This window comes from Aythya marila (assembly GCF_965140915.1).
Source record: "Aythya marila genome assembly, chromosome: 4".
NCBI lineage: Eukaryota > Metazoa > Chordata > Aves > Anseriformes > Anatidae > Aythya > Aythya marila.
In genome coordinates, this window is record NC_139045.1 from 57551126 (window position 1) to 57570465 (window position 19340).

General features: G+C 37.9%; 1 protein-coding gene across 2 annotated transcripts in view; it reads right to left on the bottom strand.

Moving 5' to 3' along the window:
* STIM2 (stromal interaction molecule 2) overlaps window positions 1–19340 on the bottom strand; it is a 63067-nt gene that overhangs the window by 21058 nt on the left and 22669 nt on the right. For both annotated transcript variants that reach the window (XM_082759909.1, XM_082759910.1), the window contains exon 2: window positions 5840–5970. In XM_082759909.1, coding sequence (XP_082616035.1) covers window positions 5840–5970 — 131 coding nt within the window. The remainder of the gene's footprint in view (window positions 1–5839; window positions 5971–19340) is intronic.

Genomic DNA, 19340 nt, shown 5'->3' on the forward strand with positions numbered 1-19340 from the left:
TATGATGGCAAGTTGATGGCAAGTGTGCTTTTAACATTCAACATGCTGCAATTAAGGTACAACAGCATTCACCATTTCCCCCCATAGAAATAGCTTCTGAAGATTTTACAGAGTAAAATAAGGTAATTTATTCAAGCATATTGGAAACATCTCCAGTAAAACAAAGTCCATGGCTAATGAAAGCAGAAGCAAGTGTATCTTAAGTAACCTACAAGTTCTACTGGGAAAAAAAAAAAAAAAAAGCTGGAATTAATTTCCAAGAGAGCATTTAATTGTAGCAGGACTAACTGCCTGCAATGCTACAAAACAGGTGCAGACAGCTACACATTAGCTTAAGCACCTCCAAGGAGGCAAGGCATGAGGCAGGTCTGATCCAAAACACGTCTGCACGAGTTTCTATGCAACCATACCCATGATAACAGACGCTGCCGCTCCACTGGACTTCTTTGCACAGACACAGCCACAGACTAGCACTGCCATCATGCTTTCAAGGCAGGGCTGCCTCCTGCCTAGCGGGCTCTGAAAAGCACAGACTGTGTAGACATGCTGAGCTGCTGCAAAACTTCAGGAGGATAGAAGAGTTTGCCTTTTAACAATCAGAGGCAAACGCATTAGCAGGTGAATGATAAAATTCAATAGAAGCAAGACCTCTACTAACACATCTGCAGCTGAAATTTAGCTGCTTACTAAAACTAACGGAATTTTAGAGTAAGCAGATAGCTTTGGGGGAAAAGGGCTGTCGTACTGGTTAGGACACTCAGCGTACTCATCTGAAAGTTCAATGTTCTTCACACAATGTTCTCGCACAGCGAGATGTAAAACGCACTCGGGAGATATCTGGGATGATGCAAAACAGTTGTATCGTTTCTGAGCCGCCGCAGTAAGCATTTCCCTACAACACACAGTTTTGCCCAGCAGTCTGCCTCTGAAGCATTTTCTACCTTACACACCTTACAAACAGCAGTTTAAGGACATTTATTATAAAAGTGATAATGTCAAAGCCAAAACACTAAGGGAATTTATGTCCTTTAACAAGGACATTTCTTGCTGAGTGTATATTTGCAGGCAATGAGAGGAAGCAAGAGCTCACAGTAGATCTCCTCCCAGCTGAAGTTACAACACCTGGGGTGAGCTCCTGAAGTTTAACAAGGTCCCAAGAGACACTAACAAAGGCAGATCAAGCTCTCCAACTACGTCACATGTGTGACAGTTTAAAAAACACGTGTCAGTTTAAAAACATTTGAATGGATTTCTTCAGGAGCCTCTGGCTAAATTTAGGGAGGTTGTAACTTCTATGCTTCCCTATCATCTAAAAAGTTTGGGAAAGCTAGAAGTATGTCCATTTATTCCATCAACTGCCTATACATATGCACTATCTACCAGCCACTCATTTTTCCAACATATTACATAGATGTACTTTTCCCCTAAAATATTTTGCTAACTCTTTACTGTCTCCAAGATTTAACAATTAAAGGGGACAGAGATGCTGTGTATAAATTTGCTTTTGTTCAAGAATACAGAGGTATCTGGAGTTTAAAAGTTTTAAGTGCACAATATTTTCATATAGCAAGCTTGTAAAACAGACTGTGGTGTTTGTATGTACCATTTTAACTGCTAAAAGAAAGGAAATGTAAACCACCGGGAATATCACCAGCAAATTACACACTAAGTAAAAGGAGAACCATTCATACTCTTCTACTTTTTCTTAAAACCTTAAAGGACAATGAGCACCAAAGGCAGGGTTTACTGAGGCATGTATTTCTCGACTCAACCTAATTCTAGAAATTACTTATTTCTGTTTATGCTTGACTCTTCTACCTCCTCAATTTTGGTTCCCAACTGGATTATTCCACCTCTTCATCTTCTTTCAAACACTCTCTCATAACATAGGTTGTTCCATCTCTCTTGGATTATTTGCATCACAGATGCAAATATGACCTTCAACTAATGGCTTCACAGAGCTTGCACACGTTCTGAAATGGCCACTTTCACTTCAAGGAAGGTCTTGGGCTGCCCATCACATAGACAAGGCGCTGATCTACTCTTCCTGATCAAATCACATTAGCTACTTTTACTGCTTTGGTCGCTGTACAGATGATGATCACCCACCCTGTTTAAGCTGCTACAGACTGATTTTTACATTCTTGTCTCCAGACATCACTTATACAACTCACCTCTGAGTTTCCAGCTGCTTTGACCAATCTTGCTCATGGGCATTCTCTGATCATTTGATGCTTTCAGTACTGCAGTCTCTTGGTATTCTTTTTAGTGTTTTTTTGTTTGTTTTGTTTTTGTTTTAATTATGCAAGATATTGAGATACTAAATCACCTAATCGAGGGATCCCATGAAATGCTGTAAATTCATGCCATTAGCTTTTGTGTCATTATACACATAACATAGTAATATTTCAAAACCATCAACTTACTTATTTCTACAGTGAGATTCCTTGAGGTGATTACATGATGTAGGATCTACACATACAGTTTCTTTGGAAACAGGAAAAAAACTTGGTAAATAACGAACATGCTTATAAGTCTGTCTTGCTACTCGTGCCTCTTCATCATTAAAATAAGTCATATATGCCTGCTGTAACAGATGCTTCCTGAGGCAGATAGCCTCCCACAGCACATGACTAAAGCCTCAGTCAATAATGTCCTCCCTTTTAGTTACCCTTTTACAGTCTACACCTTTGAAGCAATGTAAACAACTGCAACCTTTTGTACATTAATAGTAAAATATTAGTAGCAGGAGCCAGATTTGAAAAATTCATATTGACCTACCCTAATGATAACTACAGTCTTGTCTTCTATGCTTTTCCTTTTTCCTCCCATTCTGCCTTTCACGGTGATATCCTACTTCACAAAAATTAATAGCAGCACAGTAAAGCATGATCTACTTTAAATTATAACACAAGTTTATTATCCAAATCAATCTTTTTTTCCTTTGAGTTATGTTCCTTGTTTTTGAATTATGTTATTCTATATTAAAAATTCAGGAAAATGTTATAAAATTATGTGAATCCTGAATAAAAAAAATCAAAAATGAGTATCTATGACATAACCTCTTTTCTTCCTCAAATATTTTCTAGCATTTCAAACTAGAAAAGTATTTTCTGTTGAATTTAATTTAGGTAACTCATCAAAACTAAGGAAAAATCTCACCAGTCCATGATCAGACTAGAACCCTTCCACCTTTCTTAGCTGACTTCCACAAATCCCTTATGTGTTTCAGTGACTAATAAATCTCATGGTAAAAATTTTGATCAAGTTTCCCACATGAACTTCACAAAGGTTAGCTAGCTAAAATCTTCTTTCAAGCCTACAGAAGCCAACCCCAAAAGGCTTCCAGTTGCAGACAAGTTTTGAGGAAACACGAAGTTTCTTATAAATGTTCACGTTTTCCTACTTCCTAGAGAAATTCATTCTCTAAGGAACAGTTTTATGTGAGACTTTATTTTACATAGAATAAACAAACTACAACAAAAACAAGGCATGAGAAACTTTCCAAAAAAGAAGAGCAAGCAAGGTCTCGGGAATCACTGCCAGGGGTTCTCAACTAGATTAGCAAATTAAAATAGCTAAAGTAGTTCAACATCTTTATTTCTTGTCACCTTTCCTTACTCAAAATAACTTATTTACAAGAACTTCCTTCCTCAGTGTAAATACAGGCTTGCAATCCATAACACTGTTTTACTAGTGGTACAACAGCAGAAAGTTAATATACCTTGTCATTTTTCCTGCCAAATAATAATAATAAAGCTGGTGAATATCAATATACTGCTCTTCCAGGAGTCTTGTTGTAAGCAGAAGCCATGCAGCACATAACAGTAAGAATCCATTACCTTGCTGTTAAGAAGATCCCTGTATCTCATGCAAGCTTTATTTATAATTAGGTGGTTTATTATCTATTCTCATCTTTAATCAAGACAAGCAGCATTATCCACTCTGACAGATAAAACATCTGTTTTGGAAGCAGTGTCAATTACTGTTCTGAATATATACTACATGTGTTGTAAGTAATAAGGTAATTAGATAACTTCATTGTTAAAATGTCAGATTTTTGAAGATTAAGATAAAAACTAGTTAAAGCAGCACAGGAACATATAGATTACTAGTTTATCTTCCAATTAAATTATGGTTTTCACTAATTTCAGGTTTGCTTGTAATGTCTTAGATGAAAGTACATCTGTGAAAATACGTATTCACTGATCTGCAAGATACTAAATGCAGAAAAAAAGCTAATTTAGCTCTTATTAAATACACCAACATTTGAAAACAGAGTAGAGAGAAAGGGCTACATTTCAGTTGTCTTGCTTTATGCACGGTGAGTACTTTGAATACATAGCTTCACTAATCTCTCATACCCTAGCTATAACCGCAACCCTCATGATCTATTCAAATTTCAGTCATTTTAACGAATTTAAGAGTAGCTTCTGCTGCTTTGATTCACCTTGACACTCCTCTGCAACAGGAGGAAACTTAGTCTCAGAGATAAAGATGAAGAGGTGTATTGGAAGCAAGGGCAGGTCTTTTGAATACTGCTAGAAACTTTTCAATGTGTATTTCAGTGTTTTCTTTTAACTTTCTTCACCTTCGTGTATAAAAAAAATGCAGTGCAAGTCAAGATAATCATGCAATGTTGAAAAGCTTCTCAGAAAACTCACAGTCACTAATGTTTCATTTTGCAGACTGGATTGTGCCTCTCCCAGATATTCATGTTAATAAACACCCTAGCTCTAATGTTACAGAGTATTTTCAGTGCCTGAACTGCTGCACCATTACACGCCTTAAGGTACAGGGCAGATTTTTTCCTCAGGAGCACGTTAGTTTACTCTGGAACATCTTCTCTATTGTACTGTATTCCTTCAGGAAGCACCATAGTTGTTTTGTACATATTCACACAGAACTCAGTGTGGTATCAAATTAGACTTGACCACGATAACTCATAACTTCATTCCTTCAGGGAGATGTTACAAAAAAGGGATGAGAAAACAAGGCTAGATTCTTCTCCTACTCACCTTCAGTGAGAATTGGTTTCAGAACCACATGGTAATACCCCTCATTTTTAGCAAACAGGAAATCAGGGGACATCTTCACACACACACACACCAACCCCTCCTTTCTCCTGCCAGAAAGCTGGAGAAGCAAGAACAGTGAAACTACATGGATAGATCTCCATTCCTCCCCAGTAATTCTGAGTATCCAGATGGTAAAGCTGAAGTACAAAAGGGCAAGCCCTTTGCCAGGGCCACCAGGAGCCTGACTACTGAAATCATTCAAGCACTATCACAAAATGCTTCAGGCAGCTTTGAATAACGTTCCTTAGTTCACAGACCTCAATCTGTCATTAACCTTTAGCAGGAGGTGCTTACTACTTGCCCATAAGATGGGAGGGAAAAAAAAAAAAAACATAAAGCATTTAGACTGTCTTTTACAGGTACTGTTTTGCACCATGAAGCGCCTTGAACAAATGTGAGGTAAACAGGAAAGCCCGGTGATGCCTTAAGCAAGAAAATCTTAAAGCAAAGAAACTAAAATAACATTTGGTAGATTATATCAATGCTTAGTAACCCTCAATGCAAGCCAAGCCAAGACCTTTTACACTAATATCAAAAATAACACCTTTTATACATACTCTTATTTTTTTTTTTTCTTTTAGGCTAAAACCACGGACAACAATTTTCCGTTTCTGACTTACTTTCTGCATTTTCATGCAGAAAGGGCTGAATTTAAAAAGAAACAACTACTCAGGTTCTGGAACATAAAGAGCAGCTATGTAAAACAGGGAGAAGGACAGACCTCATAGGTATGCACAAGTGAAGACTTTTTATATTCTTACCTCATCGCTTTCATCTACTTCAATACCACCATCTTTGTCGTCATCCATTTGCTTATGTATCATGCGGAGAGCTTCTAGGCTGAATCGGTCCTCCTCAGTAAAGCATGGTGGGCTGAGGGAACTGCAGGGATCTAAAGGGGGGAAAACAAATCAGAACAGAAATATCAGTCACTGTCACTCTAGAATATAAAATTCCCAAAGCGTAACACGGAACTTCAGATTTTGTTTGTATACATGTACTTGCCCGCACGTAGCCTCCAGTTCAAAGACAACAAATTAACCATAAAATATGAATTCTGACAAAAAAGTGAAAACACACCCTCTTTTTAAGCAATAAGGAAGCTCTCAGCAGACACTGGTATAGTTTGACTCCTGCAATTCTGCCCTCACTGCCAACGCCCTGTAACCTCTACCTCTTCTCCTATCTGTCAACCATTTTGCACGATACATCATCACAACAGCAAATAAAGTCACTGTTGTTTCCAACCTCCTTTCTGGAAGCCGGAGGAAAACAAAAAGCAGATGAGGATGAGAAAGACAATAGATTATAATGTTCTTCTATCACAGCTTCATAAGCAGATAAAGGAATGATACCCACCGTGCAGTAGTACTGTAGGTAGTACTACTGAACATAAAATACTCAAGAAGGACTACAGGAGAAGAAATCACACCACAAAGGAAAGCGAACTGACAAGAATATGATACCCCACAGCCCTGAATACTCTGATAAAAAAAACAGCAGTCACCACAGAGCAGGAACCCAGGTCACAAATAGCACATGTTCAACCATGTCTGTTACTGAAGGCTCATGATTTGTGCCCATTTGATGGCTGTGCTTCCCCATGTCAGGATTTGGTATACCATTTTTCTTTCCTTGCCACAAGACACATGCCAAATGCTGCCCATTTTTATAATACACAATGATCAACCCATCGTTAAAGACTTGTCTTTCACAGACCTTCGCATCAACTAGTAGCTAACTTCCATTTGTTCTGATGCATCCAAACCCTTCAAAGAATAGGAGGTGGAAAAGGATACAGAAATTATTTTTTGTAAGTTCAGTACTGAGATGGTGATTTCCCAACATAATAACCATTATAAAAATACACTATTCCCATAAACAACAGTTAAGTACACTCAGCTTCAGTCATATCATTAAAAATATAATTTGAGGAGGCACGATTTTTTTTCTGCTTCTAGTCTATCAAAAGACTAAGCTTTCTTTCTACTACTGAAGTTATTAAAAGCTCATTTGCACAAGTAATGGAAGAGAAACATACAGAAATTGATAGGATTGAGTTTGCATAGAAAAATTTATTGCTTTAGTATTCCATACTAATTGAATTGGCATGATTCTGCTTTTCTGACTTCAGTTGATTATTTTTTTTAATTTATAACAATAAGAGATGCTGACACAACTCCACTTGCTACAAAGCAGAAGTATAATAAAGCTGGCAACCAAGTCACAGCTGGGATCTTGGACATTAACAAGACTGATCCCTACAGACTGACATGAGTTAATGCACTCTTACTTTCTATACCAGTTTTATTACACAGAAGTTAACTGTTCCATCTGTGTCCACATATCAACCAAAAACCACAACAACACAGTCACAGAGATAGAAATACTACCTATTTAACAAGTACTTCACATATTTCAGAGAGACAAATTACTAAATGCTAAACTAGGCCTATCACAAACATTTTTCAGCTTTGGAATACAATCAGAAGGCCTTGAAAAAAAAAAAAAAAAATGAAGCTCTTCTAAGGTTGTGGGGTTTGGTTTTGTTTTTTTAACATTAGAAAAATCAGTTATTTATCCATCTTTGTTTCATTAGAAAATGTTTAGTTCGCACATTAGATGGCATTTAAATTTTTACCTTGCAATGAGAAATTTACAATTATTGGGGGATTTAAGGACTTATCCCCCTGGAATATGGTGGCTGGTATAGAAAGGCTTCCCTTGCAATAGTAACGAATCACTGCAGCATTCTGCTAATTATTAAATTCCAGTAGCCACAGAGTATGGCACTACTTAAAAACAGTCATATATCAGAATCATAAAGTGTATGTAATCTTGCAGTACAAGTATGTTAAGTTAGAAGAAAGCCCGATTGTTAGAACAGATAAAGTGGTCCCTCCAACACACCCAACTTGTTTGATTTGTATTTAGTCCTACTCTTACATAGTGGAATACATCAGATAAATGGAGTTCACAGTTTGCAAGCACCCACTCAAATGCTTTTCCATTTTGTTCAGCTGAAAGGCCAGCTTTTCAAGTCACAACTTTTCCTCAGGCTACACTTTCTCAACACTGAGGTTGATCAGTTTCTTAATCTTAATGAGTACTTCTAAATATGCGTTAGAATAGAGCAGTTCAGTTGGAAGGGATCCCCAAAGGTTGAATGCACCTGCTTGACAACTTCAGGGTTAACCAGAACTTAAAGCATATGGATGAGAGGGCATTCTGCAAATGCCTCTTGACCACCAAGGGGCATGGGACAACAGGCACCTCTCTAGGAAGGCTGTTCACATGTTTGACCACCCTCACAGGAAAGAAATTCTTCCTGAAGTCCAGCCCAAACCTCCCCAAGCCTTTTTTGGTTATTTAAACATGAAAGCGCTTGAAAGAGCTATAACTCTTCTTAAAAGAAGTAAATAGGCTACTTATGGTTCAAATGCCCCATGCCCTGGCCCCAAGAACACTTGATCTCTCTCGAAGAACAGATTGAGTTCCAGTTTGCTCTTTTTTGAGCTGAGAAACATCCAGCAGGACATCTCGACTGCAATAAAAATTAATCCACTCTATATAGAACCCAAATTTACTCCAACCTTATTTTCATGCAGTAAAATTAAAAATAATGTTCCCAGACTGACAACACTTGGTCATCCCTCTCTTCAAAGAACAATTTCAAAAAAAATCAGAAAGCTACAACCTACACAATAAGTGAAAATCATTTCAAAGGAATACCTACAGACCCCTACCAAATCCAAAAAACAACTGATAGAAATGTGATCATTTGTAACTCTGCAGAAGGTTTTAAAACACTGCATTTTGCCTCATTTACAAGGCAGGTGTAATTCAAATTAATACTAGATGAAGTACTATTAAAAACTTCTCAAATGTCCAGTCCATTAGAATAAGTCTAGGGGAAGTGTCTCGATATACAGCAAGTGCCATCATCAAAAGCCTAAGGATCAGCAACAAGTAACAATTGATAAGTCTTGGCAATTCATATCTCATTCTGAATCCACCCTGCCAAAGGCATCTGGGATTCAAAACCTTTTATTATACTTTAAGGATAAATCTAACTTTTAGGCCTGGACCACTATGTCTGCCCTAGTCTGGTGTATCATACATAAATAAGCATGGTCCAAAATCACTGTCACAGAAAAGAGTACAGAGGTGATATTCAGGAAGCAAACCTGGTAACTTCAGGTTTGATCCTTCCTTTAATGAGCACCACTGAGAAATTAGCAAAGTAAAACGAAGTAAAAGATGTTGTTTAGCTGAGGTTGGCAAAGGCACACCACACGTACCATGTGCCTACAGGCACACCTTGCTGTCAGGACATGCAGGAGTTACAAAGCACCTCTTTGGGCATTGGTCAGAAGTGAGGGGATTTCGCACGTTAGGGACATGATAATGAAGGAAATTTGTCACTGAAATATTAAATGTGAGATTTACGGCTCAAACTTGGCGGAGGCTTTGGAAGGAAGCCTTTCCTCCTGCCTTGAGTAGGTCAGGAACTGCCTCCTAGCTCTGAGAGCAGGAGAAAACATGTGCCTGGCCAGAGAGCTGCTCAAAGCCACAATTGTAGGAGAGGGCTGCTCAAAGCCACCCTTCTTGTAGGACATGATGATAATGAACTGAGTTAAGAGTTACCCAGTACAGTACACAGGAAGCTGTTTGTTTGTTTTGAACACAAATAAGGGGAAAGTAATACTTGGCTCCCCCCCACACCCTTTCATTTTAAAAGGGTGCTAAAATAAGGCAAGGCTACAAGAAAATCTCCAGTTGGAAGTTCTCCTGAACTGCAGGGTCACAGCTTTTTCATCCCACTTCCTGAAGGTAACAGGATGTAAGCTTGCAGAGCAACACTGTCAACACAAGCCAGTAAGGAAAATTAATTACCCGTATCTTCAAGCGTTCATGTCAGCAAAGCCCTTGACATTTATTTTAGGAATGCACGTGGCTCCAAAGCAAAGGGTATATGATCATCGCACAGTCTTATCTATCCTGCATTTGCTTTTCCTTAAACTGTTGGGAACATAGCAGATCTCAGAATGAAAAGGCCCAACAGCCCCACATATAGATAACCTGCAGTTATTTACCCCTCTTTTCCATATGGACACTGGTGCGTAAGTGCTGCAATTGTGCCTGAGTGTGACAGAGGGACTCCTGCCAGGTGCCTGCAGCTCCAATCTGGTCTCCAAAGCATCCAAAGGCTTTTTGGTACCTCAAGGAGCCTTTTTAAGAATACATGAACACACAAAGCCTTCAAGATTGTCCTGAGTACCTGGAATCAGGTTCCCAATTAGTTTGCTGAGAGGAACTTGGCTGTTGGGAGTTGCTTGGAGAAGTGGGCAGCTACACATCATTTCTGTTGAGCACTCACCGAGAGGAAGAGCTGACAAGCAGCAGTCCCATGGAAGCCTATGATGTTTCCATGACTGTCCTTTTTGTGATAAACTCAGGAGTGTGCCACGTTCTGCTAGTTTTATGATTCCTCACTCCTAAGAAGCCATCTGGAATAAAGGGAAACCTCACAGGCAAGCACTATACTGAAGTGTCAGCTTCTTAAGCACATATTTTGAGCTTAAAATAACTATGTTTCAGCAAGCCATGGTGACAGAAGCAGGATTTCTTTGCATTTTCCAGAGTCTAAGCAAGTGACCACAAAATCCCCTCCTGCCTCCCCCCCCCACCAAATGCATCTTCACCTCACTAGGATTTCTATTTTCTTACAGCTGCATTTCTTTTCTGTTTTAGTTTTACACCATACTTTAATATACTACAGTTTCTCCATCAGTTCAAAATTATTTAAGGCAAAAAAAAAACTGTAAGAGAATGATGATTTTTTAGAAGCTTGAGTACAAATCTGAACGATACAGTGGGGATTATTTGAATTACTGGAAAGCAAGTGTTTTCAGAAATTTCACCAGATGTTCAAAACGCCTATTCACAATAAAAGCAACAAACATGTAGCTTTTATCTTAAATGCTTACATAAGGTGTCATTAAAATCTTCAAATGCTTGAAGAGAGATCCTCAGAGTGAGCTTCATTTAATCTTTCAATTAACAACTCCCAAAGCAAATCACTCCTACTCTTAATAATTAAACTCCTCCATATGGCAAGTAGGCTGAGCAGGATAACAGTTAACTTGACAATGTCATTTGTGACATTTATTTAAATGATGAGAGAGAAAAAAGTTCATCACTGCAGCACATCTTTCTACTAAAAAAGACGTTAAAGCAACAGACAAAATTTTGACAAAAAGGGCAGAATACACTTATCTTCTAATCAAAACACTCATGTTACTTAAATGAGCTTCTGGAAAAGGAACATACAATAATACTAATGACAGCAGGGAAAGGGGAAGGGGTGTAATGCAAAAGGAGAGGACACAACGATGCCCTGTTGTCTTTGAATTAAAGATATGCAAAGCTTCGCTTTTCTGCCACTGTATATTAGAAATCAGGTAATTTCTGAAATGGTGCTTACAATAGCCGATAAGACTTAACAATGAAACTCTTGACTGCAAAACCTGGTACCTGAAAGACTTGTTCTGAATACATAGAAAGCTTAGTGATTAGTAACACTTCACTGAGGGGGAAAAAACTATGCTAGTTCAGCTCCATAAAAGTTGCCACAGTTCTTAAAAATCCACTAAATATCCCTTGCATAACCATTTAAAACAACCTTAAAATAAATCAATACCCCTTCAGTGTGTATAAAAGTGATCCATATGTGCAAGTTTCAAACCTGTTTTTGCAACTATTGAGAAGTGTCCATTTATTCTGTTTATCTTCAGTATATTCAAATTGATCATACCTACACACACTTGATGAAGCAAGAAAGATTTTTTCCCAAAATCACCATCAATTTATCTCTGCTTTCACCACACCCACAGAAAAAAAGCTCTTCAACTGTGAATTTAAATTTCTTTTTTATATACAAGAAAACAGTGAAGTAACAATACATTATTTAAAGCAGAAACTCAATCACATAATGCCACTAGCAAACCCAAGTGTTAAGGCAGGTTTCGATTGGCACTTCTCTAATCTGTGTCAGATAAAAAGCCGTGAAAAACAGAACAGCAGATATGATTAACTTTCTGATCACCCAGTAAGACATTCAAAGCATCTCACATATCAATTTAAGAACTTTTCAGCAACCACTGAAAGGGAAAAGACATGAAAGGAATTCTCTAAAGAATTAAATTTGATGTCAAATCTAATTTTGCTGTAATTAAACAGAATTCAAAGCAAGCATCTTCCAATGAGCCCAAATCAGCAATGCTTGTTTGAAGAGGAAGTTATATAAAGAGTTTGAATACATTAATCATTTAATGGATTACTCTGACAAAACAAGATATCAGTGCAAACATTTAGATTGTTAGTAAGTTAATTAGCAAATTACAACTCTTCTCTATGTCTAGACAAAAGTCAAGATGATGGATTCATGACTCCCTTTGCACAACCTCTTTGAGCCCATGTGAGTTTGAAAGGGGGAAGCTGAACAACACGTATAAAATGGTTAAAGACAGATGACTTAGAAGAGAAACTCTGGCCAACCTAACAAAGCAGTATCAGAGCTCACTGGGAGATGGAGATGTTATCTTATGCTACCCATTGAAAAGTTCTCCACTTTTCCTCTTTCCAACCTTACCTATAAGGTAACAATACTTAGTGTGCAAACCTGTAAGTACAGTAAAAAAAAAAAAAAAAAAGACAGATGTCTGATGTCTCCTCTTAGCAATACAAAATGTCTCACTTTACTATCCTTTATTACAAGGCCAAGAAGGGAAATATTTAATTCAGTTAACGTGATTGTAAACATGACGTGCATCTTGATTTTGTCATGAAAATTACTTAATAAACCCGTAAAAAAAAAAGTACGATATGCTCTTCACACATTATATTAATCACTTACATCCTAAGTTAGAATAGAATGTGTTTTTTTTCTTGGAGCACTTTGAAAGCACTTTGAAAGGACTCCCATCTTAATTTTTCACAGAAAAGTTTACTAAGAGACGTAAGTTTTATAAATATGATTTTAAGATTTAAAAATGTATCTTTTAAGTCCTAAATCATTACACTTCCAGGCAGTTATAATAAAGCATGTGAAAGATATATACTAGAGAAGTTTTAAGGTCATGAGCTACTTTCATATAAACTACACCTTTACACTTAGACATTTAACTACGCTAGTTCTGCTGATATTTGTTTTCACATGTGATTCATATCATATCCTATATCCACGAATCAGGCAAGTATGCATGACATTGCTGACATTACTCAACCTCGCTTCAAGTCTTTTACACCATCCGATCCAGTACGTATATTATTAACTGTTCTTATGAAGGAATCAAATTTAATCCTCTATGAGCACCATCTGTAGCATCATCAGCTCCCCTAGAGTTCCTGTAACAACATGTTGTCAGAATGTATTTATACTTTAAAAGAGCATATCAGAATTATACAACTGAAACCTAAATTTAAAAAACTGTAACATTATACTTACAATACAGCATGCCCTTAGCATCAAGGCATTTTTTTTTTTTTTTATTACACACAATCTGTTAGGATTTTTGCATTTGAGCATTAAATCTGTCAGCCTGTGCAGCGCCTATGCTTTTAGAAATACAAACGTGCTGACTACAGAGATTCATTTTATTTAACCGATAAGACCATAATTAAACCTTTCCTTTCAGCACCATTCAACACATCAGTAATTGAGCAAGTACAAATATCATAGTTTCTTTAAATAGTCACATTAGCTTATGGGAAGATTTAGTGGTGCAGATTGCTGGCTAGTAGAGCACTATCCTACTTCCAGAAGCTTACATGAACTGCCCTGCAGTTAGCACTCACATCCAGACTGCACAACTGGCAGTTCTGCTCCTAACTGATATGCTGCTAAATATTTTTCTTATGACAAATTTTGCCAAGTGATAAAATGGGCTGACAAACCTACTGATGCTGCCCCAGTTCACCTTAGCTTATTTGATGCTAAGAAGATCCGAACAGCCCTCTCTCCCTTTCATGTTTTCTTTTTAAGTTTTCAGAACATAAAAAAAAAAAAGATGATCACATATCCGTGTAAAGTAACATATCACCATTATGCTACAGCTCAAATTTACCACAGATACTGATTTTGCAATTAAGAGTGTCAGAATAAACTCTAGACGCACATAACTCAGATTATTCTTGGTTGACAGAGTTTTAATTAATATATTTTGGGGCCCATGGAAGTAGTAGCAAAGGGTATTGAAGGGTATTGTTTTCCAACATCCACTCCCTTGGCTGTTAAAGTGGGCATTAAAAGAGAATCCAGTTCTTACACAATGAGAAGACAACAAATATCATGTGCCTGACATCATGCACTGCTGTCATGCGGAGGACAAAAGAGGAAACTTGGTTCAACTAAAAAGTCCAAAACTCGGAACAAGTTATATAACATTGGATAGGATTCGCTCAAGCTGATGGTTAAATGATGCATACCTGAAAACACACAGCTCTTCTCATCGCACACAGATATCATTTGTACACAAGCTTAAAGCAGTAGGCTTACGCCTCTGGACAAATTTTGAGAAACTGTTCACAAAAGCAAAAGCAAAGCATAAAGCTCCTGAGTATTCTACGTTTGCCTGAGCACCACACATCGCCAAACACTACTTGCGCGGTTTCAAATAACATCAGTTGCTCCCCAACAGCACGAACACATCCAGGATGCAAGGAAGAGCCAAGGCAATTATTTCACATATGCTCTGAGGCAGAACAAGCCAAAGTCTGGTGCCAAAAGGATTCCTAACTGTTCGTATCCCACCGTTTGTTCCTACCCCTGTACTGTCCCCTTCCTTGTACCAACAGAAGCACATTTGTGCCGTCGTGCTGCAGAGGAAGGCTCAGGAAACTGATTCAGCCTGAATTGGTTCTCTATATTCCTACACAAAGACTTGCAACAGAAGAGGGAGGGGGGCAGGAGGGTGAGAAACTGAAGGAGGAGGCGGCAGAAAAGCACTTCACAGACAGCACTGCTTCTAAACCCCGGTCCTGTGGTGTCTTCTGAACCCAGCCACCGATGCAGCGAGTGAGCAAAATAAACAAAATCAGAATTAATGCAGTGGAACAACAGCTATGCTACTACTTGAGTGGGGAACTGCAGCTCCAGGTCTTAAATCCTTGCCCTCCGTACCGTGCCCTGGAAGACTTGTTGCAGCTGACAACTACCAAGTGGAGGAGACACAGCATACATAGTTAACCACAAACTGGTGCCATGGCTGGGCTTTATAGCAATACAGAGGTCCACGTAGTGTTTAATTTATGTAGCTCCATAAGTCAAGCTCCAATTGTTTTGATTGCTTTCCAAAAACCTATGAGCCAAAATACGCAGTAAGATTTCAAAATGCAAGACCTGAACACACACAGGTCTCTCCCAAAGCCAACAGACTGTGACACCTGGCTACACAAAGCCAGGTGGGTGGGTGTTTTTGTTCTCATCATCTCTGTTTGTTTGATTGTGATATCAATAAGTGGTGGTTTTAAGTTTTCTGAAGAGAAGAAACAGAAAGGTATTTACCTGGAAATTTACTCAAGGGAAAGCATGAGAAAGTGTGCTTTTTCTTTAAATTTAACACTGTGACAACTGAGGTTACAACCATCTGCAAAAAGATTATTAGTATAAAATACAATTTAACGTCTTTGGTTACTTTCAGAGATACATACAATATTTATTCTCAAGTCCTCACTTGAGATTGCCTTTGTTCCTGACTTGCACAGGTGAAAAAAATCAAGATGAAACGAAGGACAGCATGCTTTTTCCAGATAATGACTATTTTTACAAGAGTCATTACAGGTGCTTCATGACAACCATAAATAAAGCTTACTAAAAATTTAAGAGTCTTAAAAGAGACTTTAAACACTAATGGCCATTTGTATCTGTCGGATTTGAAAAGGCTGAAGCATGACAAACAACATACTAGATTTTTTTCCCCAACTCTGCTGGAACTGGATCCCCTGTGCACTGTATTACCAATGTTTCTGCTGCTCCTTGCTCCCTGCAATACACAGAAGAACAAAAAGAGGCCCAGAGCCAGACAAATTCCAATAGAAGTGTTTCTGCTACAGTAACTTTTTTTTTTTTTATAAAAATATATCAAATATCAAGAAGTACAGGTGGTCCATCATTTCCAATTATCAAAAAGGAAATAACTTCTGGAAGATAAAAAGCCACCTGTCTTTCATTAAACATAAGCAAAAACAAGCCAGAGACATGAAAGATGAATTCTAATTCAGTACGTTCAATTAGACCCCATTTTCAAAAACCCTAGGAAATTAATTTCACACAAGGCCTTCTGTCTCCCACAGAAACAGAAATATAACAAATAGAACATATAAAAATACTAAACTAAGATTGTTTTAAAAAATGTTGGAGCTTGTCTTGTTTCATCGGGTGTCCTATTGCTGTTATACAGCCTCCATAGACAGTAAAACACATCTGAAGTTCTTCATTCATATCTCAAATAGAAGCATGTTTTGTAACACCTTGTAGTTTCTCTCAGGTTTACTCGAATACAAGGGATTTTACTTCATTTTTGAAATCTATTCTGATGCTTTAAATACAACACCTGCCAAAGCTGACACCTGAAAACCAACTACTCCAGTCACATGTAACAACCAGTACAAATGTTTTCATCCTTTGTGTATTAGCACAATGATCCACGTAACACATGACTTTGCTTTGAACCTGCTTTTGTCTATACAGACTTCAAAGCAATTCTTATACCAAGTCATCTGTAGGAGGCAGGGAAGGACAGTGTTTGTCAGTTCTTTATTTCTGAATACAGAACACTACCAATATATAACCAGAAAATAGGTACAAAAACCATGCCTTTTTGTAGCTCTGGGTTATAGCAAGTTTCTCATTTATTCTATTAAAATTCAAAGAAAGTTTTTGCTTTTCATTAAGTCTCATTTCTTCAGTAATACTTGAATCAGTACATATTAACAAAGGGAAGAGTTGCCAGTTAACATGAAAATAATAAAAAACTACCAACGTTTAAACTGTTAACTGAGGTTGTCTCCACACAGTTTTACTACCAATACCAAACCAAAGCTAGGTTCCTTTCTCAAATAACTTTATCAATAAATTAATCAAACGTTTTCGAACTGGGAGGACACACACAGGAAAAAAATCCACATGCATTCCAAAATTCTCTGCAACCACACAAACCAGAAGTCCTAGACGTGCTGGAGACAGAGCAAAGAAAGGCAATATTTGCCTATGTAGCAAAGATGGGGCTATTACAAGAGAAGTGAACCTGAATTTAAAAGCATGGCTTTCACTTCTTGCTTTGAAGTGGTAGCATCACAAATTTAAAGCTTACCATATCCTAAGCAAACAACTACCTTAAAGAACTTTCTCACTTCCAATACCTACATTACAAACAACCTACAGCAGACTCCAGTAGTGGCCTACTACCCGACTAGCTTAGTGATCAACATGCATCTTCAATTTCTGCCCCACCCCCTTTTTTTTTTTTTAATTTTGCTTAATCAAAAACTTATGGTCTATTTAAGGCAGAAAGTGTCAACACATTAAAAGAATCTTCCACCTAGGCATATAAGACATTCAATTAAAACAAATCACCTTTTAAAGAAGTCTACACACTTACTTCTTTACTTTAGTTACTTTTACTTACTTTAAGCCGCTCTGATGTTTTGAGCGCTAAACTTTCCATCACTCTTTTTTCTCACTGAGTAACATTATTCTATTTTCTGCTTACACATCATCTTAAATTCAGCTGAAACAACCTTTCTACGTGTTGATTTCATCTGGTCTCTCTCCATATCTTACTGGTTTATTACATTATTTATATGCAACAGTCTAGGTTGTCTCAAGAATGTACATTCTGAAGTACTTGGACTTGGATCCTCTACACAAAAAGATTTCGACATTCTAATATTTCCAAGTAACCCCCATTGTTGGTGTCTTTTAACTAAAACATTGCATTGTTTGACTATGTATACACATGAACGCAAACCTGCATCATGCAGCTAGTTACAGCCCTTTTTTATTTTAGATTCATTTTTAATCAAAAGTTATAGTGTGTGGTAATACTGATTTTCCAAATCTTGTGTTTAACGAACTTCAATCTTATTAGGCTTAAGAAAACAAAGTTTCAATCCTACATACATTCAAGGAGGCCACTTATTTTCAGGAAACTAGGCTTGTTTAATGTCTTCTGAAAAGGCAGCCAAGGTGATCTAACAGGCACCTGCAACCACCTCACAACAGATGGCAAAACCTCTTCAGCAGTGGCAGACCATGAAACATGGACAAACAGTCAAACGATGCATTGGGAAGATCAGGTTGGACATCAGGAAAAGCTTTTTTTTTTTTTTTTTTTTTTTTTGCTTGGAGGCCACTGCAGCACTAGATCAGGCTATCCAGAAGATGTAGAAACTCCATCCCTGAAGGTTTTCATGAATTAGCCAGAGAGCTACAGATGTCCTGCTGGTGTCGGGTCAGGGTGACATTCTGGCTCAGAGCACAAGTCTGGATTCCAGTGCTCCCTTTCAACAAGCATCTGTCATCTCCTTTGAAAGGCAGATTCAAGGACTAGTGATAGGACTAAAGGGAATAGCATCAAGTCATGCCAGGGGAGGTTTAGGTTGGAAATTAGGAGACATTTTTTCTCTGAAGGAGTAGTCAGGCATTGAGATGGGTTGCCCAGGGAAGTGGTGAAGTCACTGTTCAAGGGAAAGGTTGGACATGGTGCTTAGGGACCCGGTTTAGTGGGTGACATTGGTGGTAGGGGGGTGGTTGGACCATTTAGTTGATGGTATTGGTAGCAGGGAGATGGTTGGACCAGATGATCTTGGAGGTCTTTTCCAACCTTAATGATTCTATAAGTCTGTGATTCTATGACTGCCCCCAAAATGGAGTGCTCCACTTCACAAATATAAATAAAGGTGTAACAGCAGTAGTCATTCTTATTTATGAACTGTTAGTTGTGTCCTCTCCATGTGTTCTTAGGACACTCCTAAGAAGCACACTGTTCTGAAGAAGTTGTTGATCCACCACATTTACAACCTGAAATATTAAGTAGACACCTAATGATTACAGACAGGAAAAGAACAAGGCATGCCTGTGAAGAAACCGTTGCAAAATCCTGAACAAGTCCAAAATGAGATCTTACAGCACTGACGTTTGTGCACAGGTTTGTGTACTGCCTTTAAGCACGCATGTGTATTCCTCATGCCTGGGCAAAG